Source organism: Ursus arctos, unplaced genomic scaffold (genome assembly GCF_023065955.2).
Source record: "Ursus arctos isolate Adak ecotype North America unplaced genomic scaffold, UrsArc2.0 scaffold_7, whole genome shotgun sequence".
Classification (NCBI taxonomy): Eukaryota; Metazoa; Chordata; class Mammalia; order Carnivora; family Ursidae; genus Ursus; species Ursus arctos.
This window is the reverse complement of record NW_026623089.1, coordinates 67,011,173-67,029,832: the sequence shown is the minus strand read 5'-3', so window position 1 is coordinate 67,029,832 and position 18,660 is coordinate 67,011,173. Positions and strand designations below refer to the sequence as shown.

Here is an 18,660-nt window from a genome sequence, read left to right as displayed (position 1 = left end):
GGGCTCAATCCCACAACGCCGGGATCACGCCCTGAGCCGAAGGCAGGCGCTTAACCGCTGTGCCACCCAGGCGCCCCCAGAATGCTTTTTTAGAGTACTCCAAGTGATTCCTACAGGCAGCTGGTGTTGGGAGTTAACTACTCATTCATTGGCCTCCCCTAAACCATGATGGAGAAGTATTTACCATCAGAAAATAAATATATTTACATGGCTACTTATCTAGGAACACAATACAAAGAGGAACCCAAAAAAGAAGGTGTAGTTTATTTCCCTCCTTTGTTTCTCACTCTTACTTTTTATAGCAGCTCTCCCTTATTTGTAGCTAAACAGCCTTCTCCTTGTATCTCCCTTCAGACTGCTCTGGAGGATCCATTCATTCAACAGATAGTTATGGAAAGCCCACAGTGTACCAGGCACTGTTCTACAGGCTGCGAATAAAGCATGAACAAGACAAAGAATGTGTAATGAAGGAGCCTACACTTCCTTAAGGAAAGACAGCAAGTTTACTTAGGCATACTAGCAGCAGCATGCTGGTGAGTGTTTACATGAGGGCCCTGACTTATAGCATTCGCCATTTCTGTGGCATTTACACTCCCACCATGGTAGATGTCAAGCTACTGACATGACCTCACTGAACACAGAGCTGGGGAGAGATGTGTAGTAGCCATGATTATATTTCCATCTCAAAGTATCATAGACATAAATAACCTCAAAAGAGTAGATAATAGAAAAATCTAGTAAAAAAATTAGGAAATGCCGAGTTTCGAGTATTTGTTACTTTTGTATTTAACTGTAAATTTATAAAACTTAATCTTTAATTTTTAATAACAGCTGTGTTCCAACAATGGGCTCACAAACATCATGGAAAATTAACAATCAGCTTTGAGAGTCAATACAAGACTACTGTAGCACAACACTGGAAAGGGGATATAAAGAAAATAGAGTTATAAGGAGGAGTGACTGGACAGCTACTTTAGATTGAATGGCTGGGTAAGGCCTCTCTGAGAGGTGATATTTGAGCTGTGACCTCAAAAAAAAACCCAACCAACCAACCAAACAAACAAACCAAAAAACGGGGGGGAGGGGGGGTAGAGTAGCAATGCAAATTTCCGGGAAAACAGCATGCCACACAGAGGGAACAGCGAGCACTCTTGGGAGAGCATGCTTACTTTCTGAGAAACGGAAGGCCGGGGTGGTTGAAGCGCAGTGCACAGGATGAGTAAAATCAGGGAGGTAGCAATTATGAAGTCTTGTAAGATATTGTAAGGAATCCAGATTTTTCATTCAGATTTAACAGGAAGCCATAGTCAGGGTTCTAAGTATGCCAGTAATTCTCCAGCTCAGTCTTCTTTTCATTCTGTGGTCTCATTCAAAGATTGCAGGCAGACTTATGGCTTCACATACAATCTACTTGCTGATGTCTGACGAATCCATGTATTTAGACCAGACCTTCCTCTTTTGCTCTGGTACCATATTTCTAACTCTATCTGGATGTCTCCCCCACATCTTGTGATGTATCAGGTCCATAACATAGTAATCCATAAGTTAAAAATCATTAATTTTACCACTGGCATCTCACACTGAACACATCCCGAACTGAAATTATTATATTACCCTGACTAAACCTGTTCCTCTTCCCAGATTTCCTATCAGCAAAGGCATCAACACTCACCCAGGTGCCAAATCACAGAAACCTCCTTTTCCTTCGCCACAGCATTTCCACGGTCCTAAATATCATACAAACTCACCCATCTCCCCTCTCCCCAGGCTCACTGCCATTGCCTCAGGCTTTCATCACTTCTCTGAATTCCTGCAATAGTGTTCTGCTGATCTCCATGCTTTCGGCATCAGATTCCTTCTCCAATCAGATTCTCCTCCTGCAGTCTCTACTCAAGTACAGGTTATCCACACAAATAACCACTCCAGAAATCTAGTCTTCTTAGACTTTCAAAAATACAAATCTGATCATCCTGAAGTGTTCCGTTAGAAAGTGAAGATTTTATCCTTACGGGTGTGTAAACCTGATATATAACGCCCCCCTAGGAAGTACCTTCTGCCTACCTCCTTAGTTTTGTTTCTCACGTCTCCTTTATTCCACACTTACCTAACTACTTGGTTCTCCCAAACATGCAAAGGAGTGGCTTTCTTACATGGACGCCTAGGCCAGTCTTCCTCTCCTCCCTCATCCCCCAGTCACACCTCAAAAACTCAGCTCAGGTGTCACTTTCATCTTAAAAACCTTCTCTGAAGCTCCGAACAGGTCAGGTGCTCCTTCCCGTTCCTCCCACAACACACTGTGCAGGATTCAGTCATTGCCCTTATCTCAACTGTAATTGTTTATTGCCATGCCTTCCTTTCAATTCCATGGACGCAAGGGGTGGATCTTACACTTCCCCATCTTGGAAGTTGAGAATAACGAGTAGGACGCTGTAGGTAATGAGTGCTGCAATGTTTGCTGCAATCAGGTGTTTCTTAAATATCTCTGAGCACTACTCTCACATTGGATGGAGTATTACACAATAGGTGTGGCTGAGGAAATAAGGACAGTCTGAAATAGTAAGAAAAAGGTCATGTCGTGATGAAAGTATACTGTGCGGTTATGAGAGTAGTGAGGGTTCTACCCAGCTTCAGAAGCAGAAAAAGCTCACATACAATTGCCTTAATTTTTCATGTGAAAAAGTTGGCAAAAGTGTTATCATGAAAGAACCAGTGGTAAATAGGGAAGTTTTAAACTTCTCTATTAATTCACAAGTGCAAAGTTTTAGTCAACTCACAAACCGGCTTAGGGCTGAAAAAGCTACCTATGGCAAGTCAGATGGACACAGCAACCGGCTTCCCTACATGTCAGCTCTGCAATAGCAGAGTCAGAAAATGAGGCCAAAATAGTTCTACCACAGAGCTGTGGGGTGAGAAGGTCAATGAGCAGAGAGGTTAAAAGTGTAAAAATCCTCACACAAGTGGACAGTTGACAACAATTATAAGCCCAGAGCTCTCCACATCGAGGATACAAACTGGGACACCAGTATTCTTTGGGACACGGAGAAACATCTGTTTCCTCGACATATAGCCCTATACATCTCTTCTCTTTTGAAACTGAGTTTTTTTAAATCTTGTTTTGTCTTTTCCCTGTTATGACTTTCCTACGCAAATATCAAAGTCCAAAATTGGCACTAACCTGCAGGACACAGTAACATGCTTTTAAAATGCATTCTTTTATTTCCTTGTAAAGTAGATAAAAGTTAATTTAGTGGTTAAAAAAATATACATCCGTTAAAAAAATATATTGCCCCAGAATTGTGCAATCCTGAGAACTACAAAAGGTTCACCTCATAATTTCTTCACATACACTGTGAGTGACCAACACTGTGGTGTCAAAAAAGATCAGTTAAAATCAGGAGAGGGAAGAGGAGCCCTGGGGGTTGGAAGCAAGTTGGGAGAGGCTGGGTGGCATTAGTTGTCTTCCAAAATGACTTCTGCAAAAAGTAAGGATGGAAGACAAAAACGCAATAAAAATTTCCAGAAGTTCCAAATCTTCCTAAATTAAAAACTCTACGTCTTACAAACTCTATGCCCACATACAAGCCAAGTACTTTTATCCCAGGAACAGCACGGCAGCGAAAGGGCGGGGTGGGGAGCCGCATGCTGATGTATCTCAGGCCGGGTCAGACCCGCAGGTTTCTCAGGTTTAATGAAAAGGCAGCCCTCGCTAGAGACGGAGATCCAATTCTCACGCCTCATTCCTTTATCAGGGGCTTTCTGAAGGCCCCGTGCCTGGTGGAGGGAACAAGAAGGAACGAGTGGAAAAGAATCAGAGGAACCATCACCCAGAGAAACTTCTAAAAGCATAAACACATTTACACACGCACCGATACACCGTTGCCTTGGAAACCGAGTCAACCACCTAACCCCTCCTGTGCGGCCCTGGGACCCACTCTTTTGGGCCAGGGGTCGTGGCCCGTGGCAGGCCGGGACCGAGCGGGTGGGGTCCCCTCTCGTGGCCCCGCCCCGGGCCTCGTTTCCCTGGGCGCCTACCGAGTACAGGAGCACGACAGCGCCGGGACTGGCGGAGCCGACGGAGAAAGAGTTAGATGAACTGGAAGAATCCATGCTGCGGCTGCCGTCCCGGGCGGGGCCTGCAATTCTTTGCTAAGCGGTGGTGCTGCTGCTGCTGCTGCTGGGGGCGGTTCTTCCGCGCTGGGCGGCCCGACCTAGCCTAGGGCGGCGGCACCCTCCACTGCCGCTCCACAGGACCCCGGGCGCCGCCATCTTAACCAGGACGGAAGCCGCGCCGGGACCTGCGACGCGCGCGCGCACCGCGTAACTCGGAAGCGGGGGTACCGCGAGGCCGAAATCCCCGCGGGCTCTGGGCGGTACCGCGGTGGCACCTACCCCCGCCGCCCCCGCCATGGCTCAGGAGCAGAGGTTGGGGGCCAGCGCGCCTCCCGGCTCTCAGACACTCTTGGACTCCCTGCTCCGGAACCTCTACGATTTTGGTGAGTGCAGGGTCTCGCAGCCCACGTGGAGAGAGTGGACTGACAGCTGAGGGTCTGCTGTGCCTTCGGAACTGGGCCGCCCTCGGCTCTCGGTTCTTGCACGTGGAGCACTTCTCAGCTACTCCGCCCTGGTTCCCATGACGAGTCCAGCACACACCTCCGACAGAGGTCCCCCCCCCCCCCCGCCTCACGATTGCGCTCTTTTGTTATTCTTCATGGATCAAGCCTCGCAAGTCGTCCCTGAGTGTGGGCACCAACCTAGTTGCTCGTCACCAAGGCGTTCAGGCTTACAGGGTGTGATCAAATGGGACCTTGGGCTCTCGGAAATAGCCCACCCTATCACTTTTCCCGGCCCTCTGGGAAGCCCGCATCCCCCACACCACCCTTCCAGCCACGCGTGACCCTGGTGCGTTCGTACCACCTTGTCACCCTAGAGCCCCAGCCTTTAGTGTGTTCCTCCCTCGCGGACTTCGGACAAGGTTTTCATGTGAAGCGTTTCACAACCTTTTCTTCCACTAAGTTGGCCAGCCTCTCCTTTTATCTTGCTCGGAGAAAGGAAAGAAAAACGGTTGTTCAAGATTGGCAACCATCTGGCGCTTTAGTAGGAAGACAGTTCCACACACTCTGAAGAATTTGTTCCAGGTTAGGTGACATCCCTTGTTCAGGCAAGAGCTAGCCTAGGCATTAGTGTCTTTAAGGAGCAAACATTTCTTAAATTTGTAACCTGCTGTTGCAAAAGCTATTGTAGTTTGGAGCCATTGCTCAAAATTCTAAGCTCACTTACACAGTAAAAATAATAGCTAATTAGTATAGAGAATTTGCCATGTAGTCCATGTCTTTCATGTATTTACTCACTTAATCTTTGCTTCCTGGTGAAATACATACTGTCATTAATCCCATTTATTACAAATGTATAAACAAGCATTAGGGGTTAAAAAACTTATCAAAGTCCACCTAGCTATTGATTTGCAGAGCCTGGGTTCCAATCCCCAGACTCTCTAGCCCTGGTCCCTCCCCTTAAATTGACCTGTCCTGTGGACACATCTTGCGCCCTTGGGAATATCAGAGGACAGAGAGACTTAGTCTCTGGCCTTGAGAAGTTTAAAAACTAGAGGAAAAGATAATTCTTCCAAATCCTAAATACAGTTTATGTTAGCACAGGCTTGAAAGTATGTGAGGAGCTCTGAAGGCTTGGGCTGTAACTACCTATTTTTAGGTGCCCAGTGCCAAAGTTTAGATGACCCTTAATATAAGTAAACATAAATGATCAGCCTATATTTAGGGAGCACTGTGATACTGGTTGGCACCGTGGGTGAGTAATGAGTCAGAACCTTCAGGTGACTGGTCAGAATTGAACAGGTGAAACAAAGAGGAGATAAAGGGATTTCATAGAAAATAAATGTGTTCAAATTGAGTCACTTGTAGGTTCATCTTAATTCATAAGTGAAAAAAGAATGGGAAGACTAATACCCACCTGTAACCCTAGAGAGTGTTAAAAAACAAAACACCAGCTGCACTGGCAGACATTTTTAGTGCAAAGCATGAGCCAGCTGGGATTACCAGTTCCCCAGGGCCCATTGCCTTGAGCTCGCTGTTAGTATGGACTGAGGTAAGGGCTGAAGTAATTGTGTCATGAGTCAGACATGAATATAGTTACTTAGCAAATGATGGCACATCTTGGATTCTACAAGTTGTGCAAATACGACAAACCATAAGAGACTCTTAATCATAGGAAACAAACTGAGGGTTGCTGGAGGGGAGGGGAGTGGGGGATTGGGGTAACTGGGTGATAGGCATTAAGGAGGGCATGTGATGTAATGAGCACTGTACCCAGTGATATGAGACTGATGAATCACAGACGTGTACTTCTGAAACCAATAATACATTATATGTGAATTAATTGAATTAAAATTTTAAAAATAAATAAAAATACAAAAAAAAAGCGTGCAAATACAACACCATTTGAAGAAAAATAAATCTTTTGTTTCTTTGTATGTCTGGGTGTTGATAGCCATGGCGTATGTACAAGCGCATTCACATGGTTTGACCATTTGATAAAACCAAAGCTATTTATTTTTCCACTCTGTGTTTGAACAAACAGGAGAGACAGAGGATGAAGCAGAACAGAAAAGGATCAGAAAGAGAGGAGAAAACAAGAAGAGAGGTGCCGGGACTCCAATGGCCATGGCAACAGAGCCAGCTCCCCTACCCGATTCTCTTGTAAGAGGCCAAAGGAAGAGTGCCTCCAACTTCTTCAAGGAACTCCGAGAAGAGCTGCAGCGTGCTCCTGCTGTGTCCCCCACTGGTTCCCCTTCAGGACCAGAAGTCCCTAGTGCTGCAGTATCTCCCTCAACCCTGAAGAACAGCGGGGAGCCAGTAGAAGTGGTAGAATTTCACAGCAGAAATAAGAAAAGAAAAGAGAAGCTGGATCAAGATGAGAGCACACAGGTAACGAGTTGGTTAGTTTATATGTACGTGGTGAAAACCCTGATATTGCAGTTTTAGAGAAGTATCTTTTTTTTCTTAAAAAAAAGGTTTGGGTGCCTTGGTGGTTTAGTCGGTTAAGCATCTGCCTTCAGCTCAGGTCATGATCTCAGGGTCCTGGGATCTAGGCTTCCTGCTCAGCGGGGAGCCTGCTTCTCCCTCTCCCTCTGCCCCTCCCCCTGCTTGTGCTTTCTCTCTCTTTCTCTCTCTCTGTCTCTTTCAAATAAATCAATAAAATTGTTTTAAAAAGTTTTTATCAAAAATAAAAAAATAAAGTTTTTATTCATTTAAGGAATCTTACACCCAACATGGGGCATGAACTCATCATGACCCCAAGATCAAGAGTTGCAGGCTGTACCGACTGAGCCATTCAGGCACCCCTAGATGGGTATCTTTTTAGACCGTGTCAAGGGTCCCCAAGACCACCCTCTGGCTTGAGGATTTGCTAAAAGCACTCACAGGACTCGACACTCAGCATGTACTCACCATGATGGTTACAAATTACTATAGCTAAAGGATACAGAGTAAAACTAGTGAAGGAAACAGGTGCCTGGGGCAAGGTCTGGAGGAAACCAGGTGTAAATGTCTAGATGTCCTCTCCCAGTGGAGTTGCAGGAGATGTGTTTCATTACTCCAGCAGTGAGTTGTGACAGCATGTGGGAAGTGTTGTCAACCAGGGAATTTCACCCCAGCCTCGGTGTCCATAGTTTCTATTGGAGATCAGTTATGCAGATATGCAGACTGACCTTAGTTATTGAAGCTCCAGAAAAAAAGTGGGTATTCGCCATAAATCACATTGTGAGTATAAACAATCTAGTCAGACTTGGTGTGGCTTGGCTCAAGGCCTTGGGGATGCAAAAATCCTCTTATCAGACAATTGGTCAGCTCCCAGGAACCAGCCAAGGGCCAATTCTGAAAACAAGACTGCCTTAGGAATGTGCAGAGATTAAGAAACGCAAGCCTGCTGAGTGGACCTTTCATGCTGTTTTAGGCATCAGGATACAGCATTGAACGAAAGGGGCAAAACTGTTTTCTCTCAAGGAACTTAACATTCTGATGGAAAACAGTTGGATTTCACTGACCAGTATTCTCTCTCAGACTGAATTTGTAAGTCTCACTCAAAATTCAGTCCAGGAGAAAGGTGTAGTTGCTTATCCAACTTTTCCCACCAGGGTGTTATGGTCTTGTCAAATTCATTGCAAAAATCCAGATATTCTGTTTCTGTTATTTTCCTCATGTCCTGTAAATTTCCATCTATCATCAAAGGGAAAGGGGATTGTATTCGTTTCCTAGGCTGCTGGGCAGAAATGTTCTCTCTTACAGTTTTGGAGGCCAGAAAGGCCAAACTCAAGGTGTTGGCTGGGCACACTCCCCTCTGAAAGGGAATCTGTCCTTTCTTCTTCCAGCTTCTGGAGGCTCTAAGCATTCCTTGGCTCGTGGCTGCATCACCCTCAACTCTTCCTCCGTCTGCACGTGGCCCTCTCTGTATGTCTGAGTCTCAGATCTCCCCCTCCCTTTTTCGTAGAAGGACAGCTGTCATTGGGTTTAGGGCCCACCCGAAATGTAGGATGGACGGTCTTGTCATGAGATCCTTAATGACACTACAAAGACCCTTTTTCCAAATAAGATCCATTCGTTGATTCTGGGCATTAGAACATGGACGTGTCTTTTTTTGGAGACCACAATTCAAAGACAGTCGGGCTTGTACCATTCTTGGCGAATGTGTGTGAGCACATCCAGCGCTTACCACATCTTTTTTATGGTTTAAAAAAACCAGCTGCGTCATCTTTCCTAGCATTCAGGTAGCTCTTCACGTCATGCTCACCAGCATGTCTCCCTCGAAGACTAATAGTGGTTTTTGTAATCATCTACCTTTATTTTAGGATTCTAGGTCAGTTTCCAACTCCTACTCCAAATATTGGGGCACTGGGAGCTGTTACAGGCAGGCCAGGAAGCGGATTTCCTGGGCCCTTCAGCCAGCCAGAGTTCCTATGCTGGCCAGCCAGGGAAGCTTACGGTGAGCAGTATTACCACAGGGAACCCTCGTGCACCTTACAAATACTAGTATTTTCTGTGTGTGCCATGCAGTGAAAAAGGTTGAACACTGCTTTGCATTATATGTAATTCTGTGTTTGGAGAATTTAACTAACAAAGCATCTGAGTACCCTCCCTCATTTCTTCAGATGCCTTGGTCTTCTGTTTCCTCTTAGGCTCATTGGGTTCTTTCTAGAATGGAAAGTTTTCTAATCGAAAGGACAAAAACGTTGGCATTGAATGAGTGCATTTCTGTCTCTTACTAATAGCACATCTGCTGCAGGCTGTTGGGTTCTTTTTCTTCCCGTTCCGACTGATCCCTTTTTCGTTGTAGGTGGCTTTTCTTAGGAACCTCGGCTCGTCCAACATTTTGGATTTTCTGACCTTAATGAAATTTTTCAGTTGTTCTTGGCGTTCCGCCCTTTCCTACTTTTTAAAATGTATCCCTTTGAACACATGAATGTGTCCGGCCAAGGAGACAGAAAATGAACACTATAAAAACAGATACGCCTGTAAAAAGACTTTAGGATGTTGCTCTTGCAACATGTAAACAAATACAAATGACCAGAACGCTGGTTATTAATGCATAGAGGGAGTGCCAGCTAAGGAATAGTCAGTCAGTTGGGAGTAATTAAGATACGTGATGCTATGCCAAGAGTTTGTATATCGTGGTAAATGATAGCTGTGGCCCCTGTTCTCTGAAAGCTTATGGGTCGTTGTAGACAGTTCAGACAGATGTGCAATCAGCCCAGATGTCTAATAAGATAATGACAGCCTGCGTGGAGTCAGCTGGTTGTCTTTGGAGAATACTTGAGAGGTACTGACATGTTGGACAACCCAGCTGGTCCTGCCCGAACCCAGGGAGTGACCTTCTTTCCCTGGAACTTAGATCTATGACATATATACTGCGATTAAACAGCATTGTGTATTGAAAACAGGTGTTCATGGTGTGCTATGGTGATTTATAGTAAGATATGAAATATATATATATATATTTGGTCTCTCTCTCTCTATATATATATTTGGCCTATATATATGAAAAAAGTTTATATATATATATATATATTTATTTATTTATTTATTTATTTGGTCTTTGTCCCCCATTTCCGGCATAGAACTCCTGTAACCCCTGTAATTCCCTCAGTGATGAGAGCAGTAAAGGTATGTTTTGTAACCAGTGAATTGGAGAAGCAGTGAAGGAAGGGGCAGGTTGCCAGGAGAATCACCTGCATGATTATATTATAGGTTTGGAAATTTCAGTACCATCTCCCTGACCTCTGGAGAGAAGAAATGGGCTGGAAGTTGAATTAATTGCCTGTGGCTGGTGATTAAATTCGTCATACTTGCATAATGAAGCCTCTGTAGAAACCCAGGGGTTTGGAAAGCTGGGTTGGTGACATGTGTAGGTGCTTGGAGAGTGACATGTTCAGAGAGGACATAGAAGGGCCCCATCCTGTCCCACATACCTCACCCTGTGCATCCCCCCTATCAGCCTGTTCCTGAGTTATATCCTTTTATAATCAACCAGCAATCTGGTAAGTTAGCTGGCTTTCCTGAGTTCTGTGAGCCGCTCTAGCAAACTAATCGAACCCAAGGAGGGGGTCGTGGGAACTGCTAATCTGTTGGTGGTGGGTCAGAAGCACGCACAGATGACAACATGGGCTCGCAGCTGGTGAAAGAAGTGGGTGGCAGTCTTGTAGGGCAGAGCCCTTAACCTGTGCAATCTGATACCATTTCCAGGTAGAGTGTCACGATTGAGTTGAATTGTAGCTGGTATGGGAGAACAGCTTATTGGCTATGTGGGGAAACCCTCCCCCGACATCACCCCATTTAATGGATTAATCAGGGAACTTGGTCACCATTTTTTTTTTTTAAAGATTTGATTTTATTTATTCGACCGAGATAGAGACAGCCAGCGAGAGAGGGAAACAAGCAGGGGGAGTAGGAGAGGAAGAAGCAGGCTCATAGCGGAGGAGCCTGATGTGGGGCTCGATCCCAGAATGCCGGGATCACGCCCTGAGCCGTAGGCAGACGCCTAAGGACTAAGCCACCCAGGCGCCCCTTAACTGCTCTTTAATGAGTGCAAGGCTTCCTGGGAGGAAGAATGAAAAAGCACCAGGTGTGGCTGAAAATGATCCAAGCGTAGCTTGACTGATACATCTTATCGGTATTTTCTGCACTTTTGCATCATCTGTGTCCCGAACCTTAGCCTCTTTTGCAGCCTCCAGAGAAAAGAGGTAAGAAAGACATAATAGAAATAATAGAACAGTGGACTCTAGATCCGAAGGGGCTCTTGGCTTCTGCGGCCTGGACGCAGGTACGTGCAGACCGCTACTAAGCACGTAGCAAATCACTATAATAACTAAGATTTACGGGTGCTTGCTACTGCCCCAATGATTACTTCCTTTCACTAGTTCATTATCTCACTGAATCCTCACAATTCTGTGTCCTGTCTTCATTTTACAGAGAAAAGTGCTGCCTAGAGAGGTTAAGATACGTGCCCGTGTTTAAACAGTCGGCCGCCCCCTATCTGCCATTCTAGAACCCCGGAACTTCGGAAATCAGAGTTTTAGTTATGTTTTGTTTTGAGGCTTGGTGCAGATTTATTTTGCAGCAAAACCTGACCTGAACTCATGTGAGGCTTAGGAATTATTTCTGTTTGTTCCGTCTGGCATGAATATTCATAGATATTCTGGCAGAAATATGAGTGTACTTAATCACGGGTTATGGTCTTGGCCCCCACCGGAAGTGGTATATTGTATTCAGTAGATTCGCAGTATTACCTTTCTAAAGTGTGAAAGCCTCTGAATTTTCTAAGGATTCACAGAAAGGACTGTGGATGTGAAGTAAGAACCGGAGCTCAGGTTCAGACCCCAGGCTTTCTGGCTTGCAAGCTGCTCCACCAGAGAGAGAGAGAGCGGGTTAGGTTAGGCTCCACGTCCTTTGAGTAACACAAGCGCGCGGACCCAGAAGCTTCACTAGAAAGACCTGTCCCCACGTTACCACCGCAGGGTCTTACTGCCCTCGTAGTCTCTGCAGTATCTAGATCGCTCCCTAGGGCTCAACGCTGAAATCCTCCACACTCCAGGGCACCCTTTACCTTTGTTCCACAACCCTGTTCTTCAGCAAATCCAGTGATGGCTAAAAAGAGAGTGTTTATTTCCCCAACTACTCTCTCATGGGACAAAGGTTGGACAGTAACCAGTAGAATAAAAGAATCTAACCAGTGCAGCAGAAAATAGCCGTGGTCAGCCAGCCAGCTCATGGACGCATTCACTGAGCCTGGAGGACTGTCGGCCTTCCTCCCGCACCCCCAAACTCTTCCATCATTTTATAGCTTGCTGCTTTCTTCGGAGCCTAACATGCAAGTTCTCAAAATCTGTAAACGTTTCTCTTTCCCGTGTGCCGGACAGTAAAGCTTTACGGGTCAGGATAGATAAGGCTGTGGTTTGGTAACATAGTCCCAAACCATCTTAGTGGTTTGAAGGCAAAAGTTAATTATTCTTACACGTCCGTCAGGGTTGGCAAGGACAGCACGTGCTGCTCCACGCTGTCCTCATCTAGGGACCCAGGATAACGGGCTCCACTGTCTGGAAGACTCTTAGTTGCTTTGGTGAAGGAGGGGGCTTGATGAACGGCTGGCTCTTCGAGGTGCCTTGTGGTGGGGGCATATTCCCCTCTGCTCACACTTCTTAGGCCAGACAAAGTCACGTAGCCCTACCTAACTTCAGGCAGGCAGCAGAGCCTGAAAGCCAGGGAGGACCACTGGCGCCCGCAGGTGGTAAGCCCGCTGCTGCAGACTGAGCACTGGGGCAAAGCGGACAGGGAGAAGTGCTGATGTCTTCCAAGTCAGGCAATATGTGGTGACTGATGGACTGAAAGGTCTTAAAAGCTGTGAATAAAAGTTGGTTGTTGGTGGGGTCATGCTTATGGACTCAGCATCACAAAATAGTGAGCTAAGAATTATTTTCCAAATGTTTGCTTTTATGATAAACAAAGATGTAGAATCTGGACCTTTCTCAAACACATCAAGAGCTGCAAAGCTGAGATATCTCTGGCGAAATGTTCACAGAGGACTTGGGAGTGGCAAGGTATCTATGTCCCACTGAAGCTGCCACCCAGGCCCGCGCGGGCCCTCGGCCCAGGTGTCCCCACAGCCCGGATGAACCGAGGCCAGTGTGTGGGGACTGGGAATTCTGTGGGGCTGGCGTTGGGGAGAGCGGGGACGTCAGAGGCCTGCCCCTCTCCTCTGTGGGCTGCTTTCAGCCCCACAGTGACTGTCACGCAGGTGGCCAAGAATTTTATTACAGCGTTTAGGTCCTCTTAGATTGCTCCTTCCTCACGCTGATCTTCTGACAGCGGGGCAGCCCAGGGCATCGGTGACATCTCCAGTAATGCTGGGAATCTCATGCTCCTGAATGTGAAATGTTCACTCAGAAGACTAGTTAGCCACTGCTTCCCTGGACGGATGGGAGGGGAGAAGAGAGAAAGAACTATTTCAGTTTTAGAAAAGGAGGCACATGTTTCATGGATATTTGGAGATCTGTGAACCACATACAGTTTCTCTCTCTCTCTCTCTTTTTTTTTTTTTAAGATTTTATTTATTTGACAGAGAGAGACCACGAGAGAAGGGACACAAGCAAGGGGAGTGTGAGAGGGAGAAGCAGCCCCGATGCGGGGCTCGACCCCAGGACCCTGGGATCACACCCTGAGCCGAAGGCAGACGCTTAATGCTGAGCCACCCAGGCACCCCGCAGTTTTTCTTTTTAACATAAAATTTGAATTTGAGGATCGGGATGATCCCGAAATCATTAAGATTTAAAGCCGTTTGTTTTTCAGAAGTCGTGTCAGTATTTATCATATTAAATAGGTTAGGTGTGCATGCCAGTGGAAAAGACTTTTTCACTTCAGGGTAAATACAGAATTTTTTTCCAGCCACGGAAGAGGAAATAATTCTTTCTGGGGTAGAGGAACGGAAGCACCTGGCGTCCTTCATGTGCCCGTGGTCTTAATTAAGGCATTTGATTCTGTGAAATACGTGACTGAAGGAAATCGTAAGCATCATCAAAGTCAGGGATCTTGGTAAAGTAACGTGGAAGATGCATTTGCTGTGACAGCGAGCACAGAGCAGGACAACGTGCTTAGAGCATGGCCGTCCTCCTCCGTGGCGCCGTGTTCTGTCTGTCCAGCTGAGTCAGCGTGCAGTGTGCTAGCTGACGAGCGCGCTGGGGTGACTGCCTGGGGGCCACTGTTCCATAGTGGGTTAGTTTAATACTCAGAGCACTGGCCGCGTCTTCCTATTTCCTGGACCTTGCTAACATTTATACCACTGCATGCTTTACCCACTGTCATGGTAAGAACCCCTCTGTGAGGTCAGTACACGGCCTCATGGAGAGAGCCTGTCACCTGGGGAAGCATTCAGTGACCGACCCACTCACCCAAAATACAGGATAAGCTGAAGTACAGCTCCCATTGGGAGAAGGGAGACCACGAGACCTGTAGATGGCCTCTCAGCATGGTGTAGGGCATGGTGTAGGGCACGGCACTGCGGTGTCCCAACACAGCGCCCCCTGCTGAGCAGGAGCTCCTACCCTGGCGAGCATCACTCTTCACCATTGTCCCCTGAGGGAGAAGGGCGCGTTCTCTAGAGGCTTCACGACTTTTAGAGCCTGCTTCCTGTTGGTCCAGATGTGGTGTTTGGGGTTGAGTAGTGACCACTGCTGTTAGCCAGAGGTGATGACGCATTTCCTTAAAACCTCAAGCTTTGGTCAGTCTGGCTGGTAACCAGAGCTAGTGGCTGTATCAATGTAAAGAGTCATGTGCTTTGAACGCATTTGCAGCCTCATTATTTTCCATTGGGAATTATAAAACAAATCTCCATTTCTAGAAATGTGATGTTCCTGAAGGAAATATTTAGTTAAGAGAGTTTTGTTAGCCATTATTTTAATGGCTGGATGGGAACAAAAAGGGAGAGAAAGAGTTTTTTAATATAATGTTTAGGGGCGCCTGGGTGGCTCAGTCAGTTAAGTGTCCGACTCTTGACTGTGACTCAGGTCATGATCTCAGGGTCGTGAGATCAAGCTGAGCCCCACGTTGGGCTCCACACTGGGCGTGGAGCCTCCTTAAGATTTTCTCTCTCTCTCTGTCTCTCTCCCTCTTCCCCACCCCCCTGCATGCACACACTCTCTCTCCTTTAAAAAAAATTTAAATAAATAATTAAAAAATATTTAATGTTTACCTTCCAGAATCCCTGCTCACTCACCCTCTTCTAAATCCCCCCCCCCCCACTGAACAGAATCTTCTGCATGTGGTTTATGAGAGACAGACATCGGTTTCTCTCATCATCTTTTTTATTTTTGTATTTTTTAAAAAAAATTTCTCCTCCTCTCTTAAGCTTTGAGACCTTAACATTTTTTTTCCTCCATTTTTCTTCCATGAAGACTTTTGTGCAACATGCTTGTGTGATCCTTTGGTATTTAGGCATCTGGGCCAGTTTCAGGGCTTTGTAAAACATGACTGCTGCATTGGTGACAAATACTCCCATGATACAGTAACGTGATCTTAATAAGAATTTTTTTCTTTTCAGACCAAAACTAGTGTCCCTGGGAAAGATGTGGATAGACAAGAATTTAACTTAGAGAAGGTATGTGGTTTGAAACTGTTCATTTTTTTCAACTTTTAATACCAAAAAAAAAAAAAAAAAAGGTTCCATGTCCAATGGCTGAAGAAATGGTTAAGCAAATCCCACTGCTTATCAGGCCATCATTTAAAACATGCTGGTTGGTGGCCGCAGTGCCCACGATGCAGAGGTAAGTAGAAAAGCAGGGTGGGGTGCATGTGTGCTGCGGTTGTAACGAGGTTTTTAAAATGCATGAGAAAAAAGACAGGAGGAGGTAATTCAGCTGCCAAGAGTGGGCATTGGCGACTCTTTCTCTTCCTCTGCAGCATCTTTAAACAAATAAACACGGATCTGCGTTTGAAGCTGCTATGAGAAATGGCTTCTCAGTGTGAGTAAGAGTGTTCGGAGAGTACTTTTAAGTGGAAATTCTTGCCTGGAAGGGTAATAGCTTGTTTCAGAGAGAATCCAAGTATGCAGAGCTCTGCGTTTAATCCTAATTCTGTTGCTCGTTTGTGTGCTGATAAGTCTTTGCTTCAACTGTCCAAAATTCCACACAAGAATGAGTGTTGTGAGGTTATGGTAAGAAATTATGTAAGACCTCCACAAAGCTCCACAAACCACAGCACGACGGAGTTCCTGCAGCACATCGTGTCTGACGTGGGCTACTCCTAGGGGTAGATCTCTTCCTTGGAGTCCCTGGAATGCACACGGGGCTCATTCCTCTCTGCGTCTACAGGCTCGCTTAGAAGTGCACCGGTTCGGGATCACGGGTTATGGAAAAGGGAAGGAACGAATCTTGGAACGGGAACGCGCCATCATGCTGGGTGCGAAGGTGAGGGGCTGCTTCCTTTTTCCATCAGCAGACAGGATACGAAAGGGGAGCACCCAGGGCAAGGCAGGGCAGGGGTCACTGGGAGATCCTTGCAAAATAAAAAATGATATCTTTTGGTTTCTCCCCCCCCCCATTTCAGCCTCCCAAAAACAGTTATGTGAATTACAAGGTGTTGCAGGAGCAAATCAAAGAAAAGAAGGCAGCAAAAGAAGAAGAAAAGAGAACGGTACGAGTAAGAGCCCTTTTGTTACTGTGGTTGGCTGCAGTGGAATGCCAGACCTGCTGTTTGGGAAGCAGTGTAGACCGCAGTAAGATGCAGAGTGACGCGATCGTTCTCTCCACCTGTTCAGATCAGCTTCATTCTCTAACACTAGCCAGGGAAGCCGGCATATTCACGTGAATACTCGCTTTGAAGTAGCATGTTCCTGCTCAGATCACGTCAGCCACTGTGATCTTTTTCCCATGTCACGTTTTACGTTGTACAGAACACAAGGGCCTGTGACAGACCGCAGAGGGGTAGATGCTCTGTTCCCTCCCTTTCCCCTAAAATGGAAGATTGGATGTTTCTCCCATCAGACTCTTCTGGAACGACCTTTCACACTCTTGAAAGAGTTTCAGGATGAAGCTGAGCGTATGTTTAATATGCCTGCTTGAGAAAAAGATGAAAAGTAAATGGTATCTCACTGGCTTTTGATCACACACCTCTTGTCTGTTTTTGAATCTCCATTATCCATTATTGACACATATATTATTTTAAATTCTGAAATCAGGCCCAAGACACAGATATTTTCAAGAAAAAGAAGAGGAGAGGGCAGGAAGACAGGTGAGTGACATCCTCAGGTACTGGGGAGGAATAATCTGGATAAACCTGTTGATTAGTTCTGAAAGTAACACCCTGGAGTTTACGTGGTGTTTCTAGCCCGTTAGAGGGCTTCACTGCCCCTCATGCATTCTGAGTAATTCCTGGGAGGGGAAAACAGGGGAAGACATTGTCCCAGATCGAACAGCTCCCTCAGAACTGAATCAGGAATCTTCTCCAGGCTCCCATTTCCAAAGATCAGACAGCTCAAGTAACTCATGGAGAAACTGAGGTTGACATTCCCAACCCCTGCTAAGAGCCTGCCCAGATGGCAGCGCTGTCTGAGGCTGTGTCTTGTTCTCCGACGTACCATGGGAGGCGGAGCGCTGTGATCTGAGTATTGATTCTGTTGCTTCGTGCTACTTTCTTAGCTTTTGTTCAAAAATGCCTTTTCTCTCTCCTTGAATGACTGTTTCAAAATTGACTTCTTTTGTCTTAACCTTTTTCTTGGACTCCTAGTGAGCTTGCACGTGGGTGGTCATTTGTCCTGGCCACATGTGTCTGTCTGTGTTGAGGGTCCCCGGCATGCCAGGTGTATAGGTGTTGGGTGTCGGGGATTCAGCCATGATCGCACGGGGTGGGGGAGTATACCTGCCTTTGAGGAGCTTACATTGTAGTGAGGGAAACACCCTGAAACATACAAACAGGTAAGCAGGGGGATGTCAGGTGCCAGCAGGTTCTGTGAAGAGGTTGCAATAAAGCATTATAAAAGAAAATCACTGGGGGTGGGAGGGTTGGGATGTCATTCTGGGGGATGACCTCCTGAGTTGAGAACTGAGTGAAGAGGAGGGGACAGCCTGGAAAGATCTGTAGCAGAACATTCTGCATAGAAGAAGCTAGTGCAAAGGCCCTGGGACAGGAAGGCAGCTGGCACGTTTCAGGGACCACAGGAAGGCGGATGGTTGTTGCAGTAGGGCAGGGGAGGATGGTGTGCAGGGGAGGACCCCAGGAGTTTGCGGGAGCAGACCGTGGTCACCTGGTTGATGGTGCTGCCATTCCTCTTCATAAGCATAACTCTGCTACCTTTCTCTCCCTTTAACTGCAGGAAATCCAAAAAGAAGAAATCAGCTCCCAGCATTTTGTCTAGTGGACGAATGGGGCAGGTTGGAAAATTCAAAAATGGGACACTGATTCTGAGCCAGGTTGATATCAAGAAAATAAATTCCTCCCGAGTGGCTAAGTGAAGTCCTTTGTAAAATAAAGAGAGGAATGGGAAAGTGCCACTGCACTGAAACTGGACCCTTCAAGACTTCCAGATTATTCTTACTTATTTTATATTTCATAGACTGCTTTTCTATTTTTAGGGAAAAAAACATCAGAAATAAAATTTGTAGTGTCT

The 18,660-nt window shown here is 46.1% G+C and overlaps 2 protein-coding genes across 5 annotated transcripts in view; one reads left to right on the top strand and one right to left on the bottom strand.

Moving 5' to 3' along the window:
• The window catches only part of GNPAT (glyceronephosphate O-acyltransferase), a 39,623-nt gene extending 35,493 nt beyond the window's left edge, over positions 1-4,130 (bottom strand). The window contains exon 1 of one of the 3 annotated variants that reach the window (XM_057308382.1): positions 4,033-4,130. In XM_057308382.1, the coding sequence (XP_057164365.1) occupies positions 4,033-4,107 (75 nt within the window). In that variant the 5' untranslated portion in view covers positions 4,108-4,130. Of the gene's footprint in view, positions 1-3,866; positions 3,994-4,032 lie in introns of those variants that run through there. The other 2 variants (XM_057308385.1, XM_057308384.1) reach the window with 2 other exon arrangements.
• A 273-nt stretch (positions 4,131-4,403) lies between these two features.
• CUNH1orf131 (chromosome unknown C1orf131 homolog) lies at positions 4,404-18,660 on the top strand. 2 transcript variants are annotated; one of them, XM_048218931.2, is made up of 7 exons: positions 4,404-4,493; positions 6,595-6,941; positions 15,598-15,654; positions 16,367-16,462; positions 16,602-16,688; positions 17,233-17,285; positions 18,367-18,660. In XM_048218931.2, exons 1-7 carry the CDS (start codon positions 4,406-4,408, stop codon positions 18,503-18,505), a joined length of 867 nt encoding a protein of 288 aa, XP_048074888.1. In that variant the 5' UTR covers positions 4,404-4,405; the 3' UTR covers positions 18,506-18,660. The 2 variants fall into 2 exon arrangements, with proteins under 2 accessions (XP_048074888.1, XP_057164369.1); XM_057308386.1 differs by lacking the exon at positions 18,367-18,660 and having other exon boundaries at positions 16,948-17,285.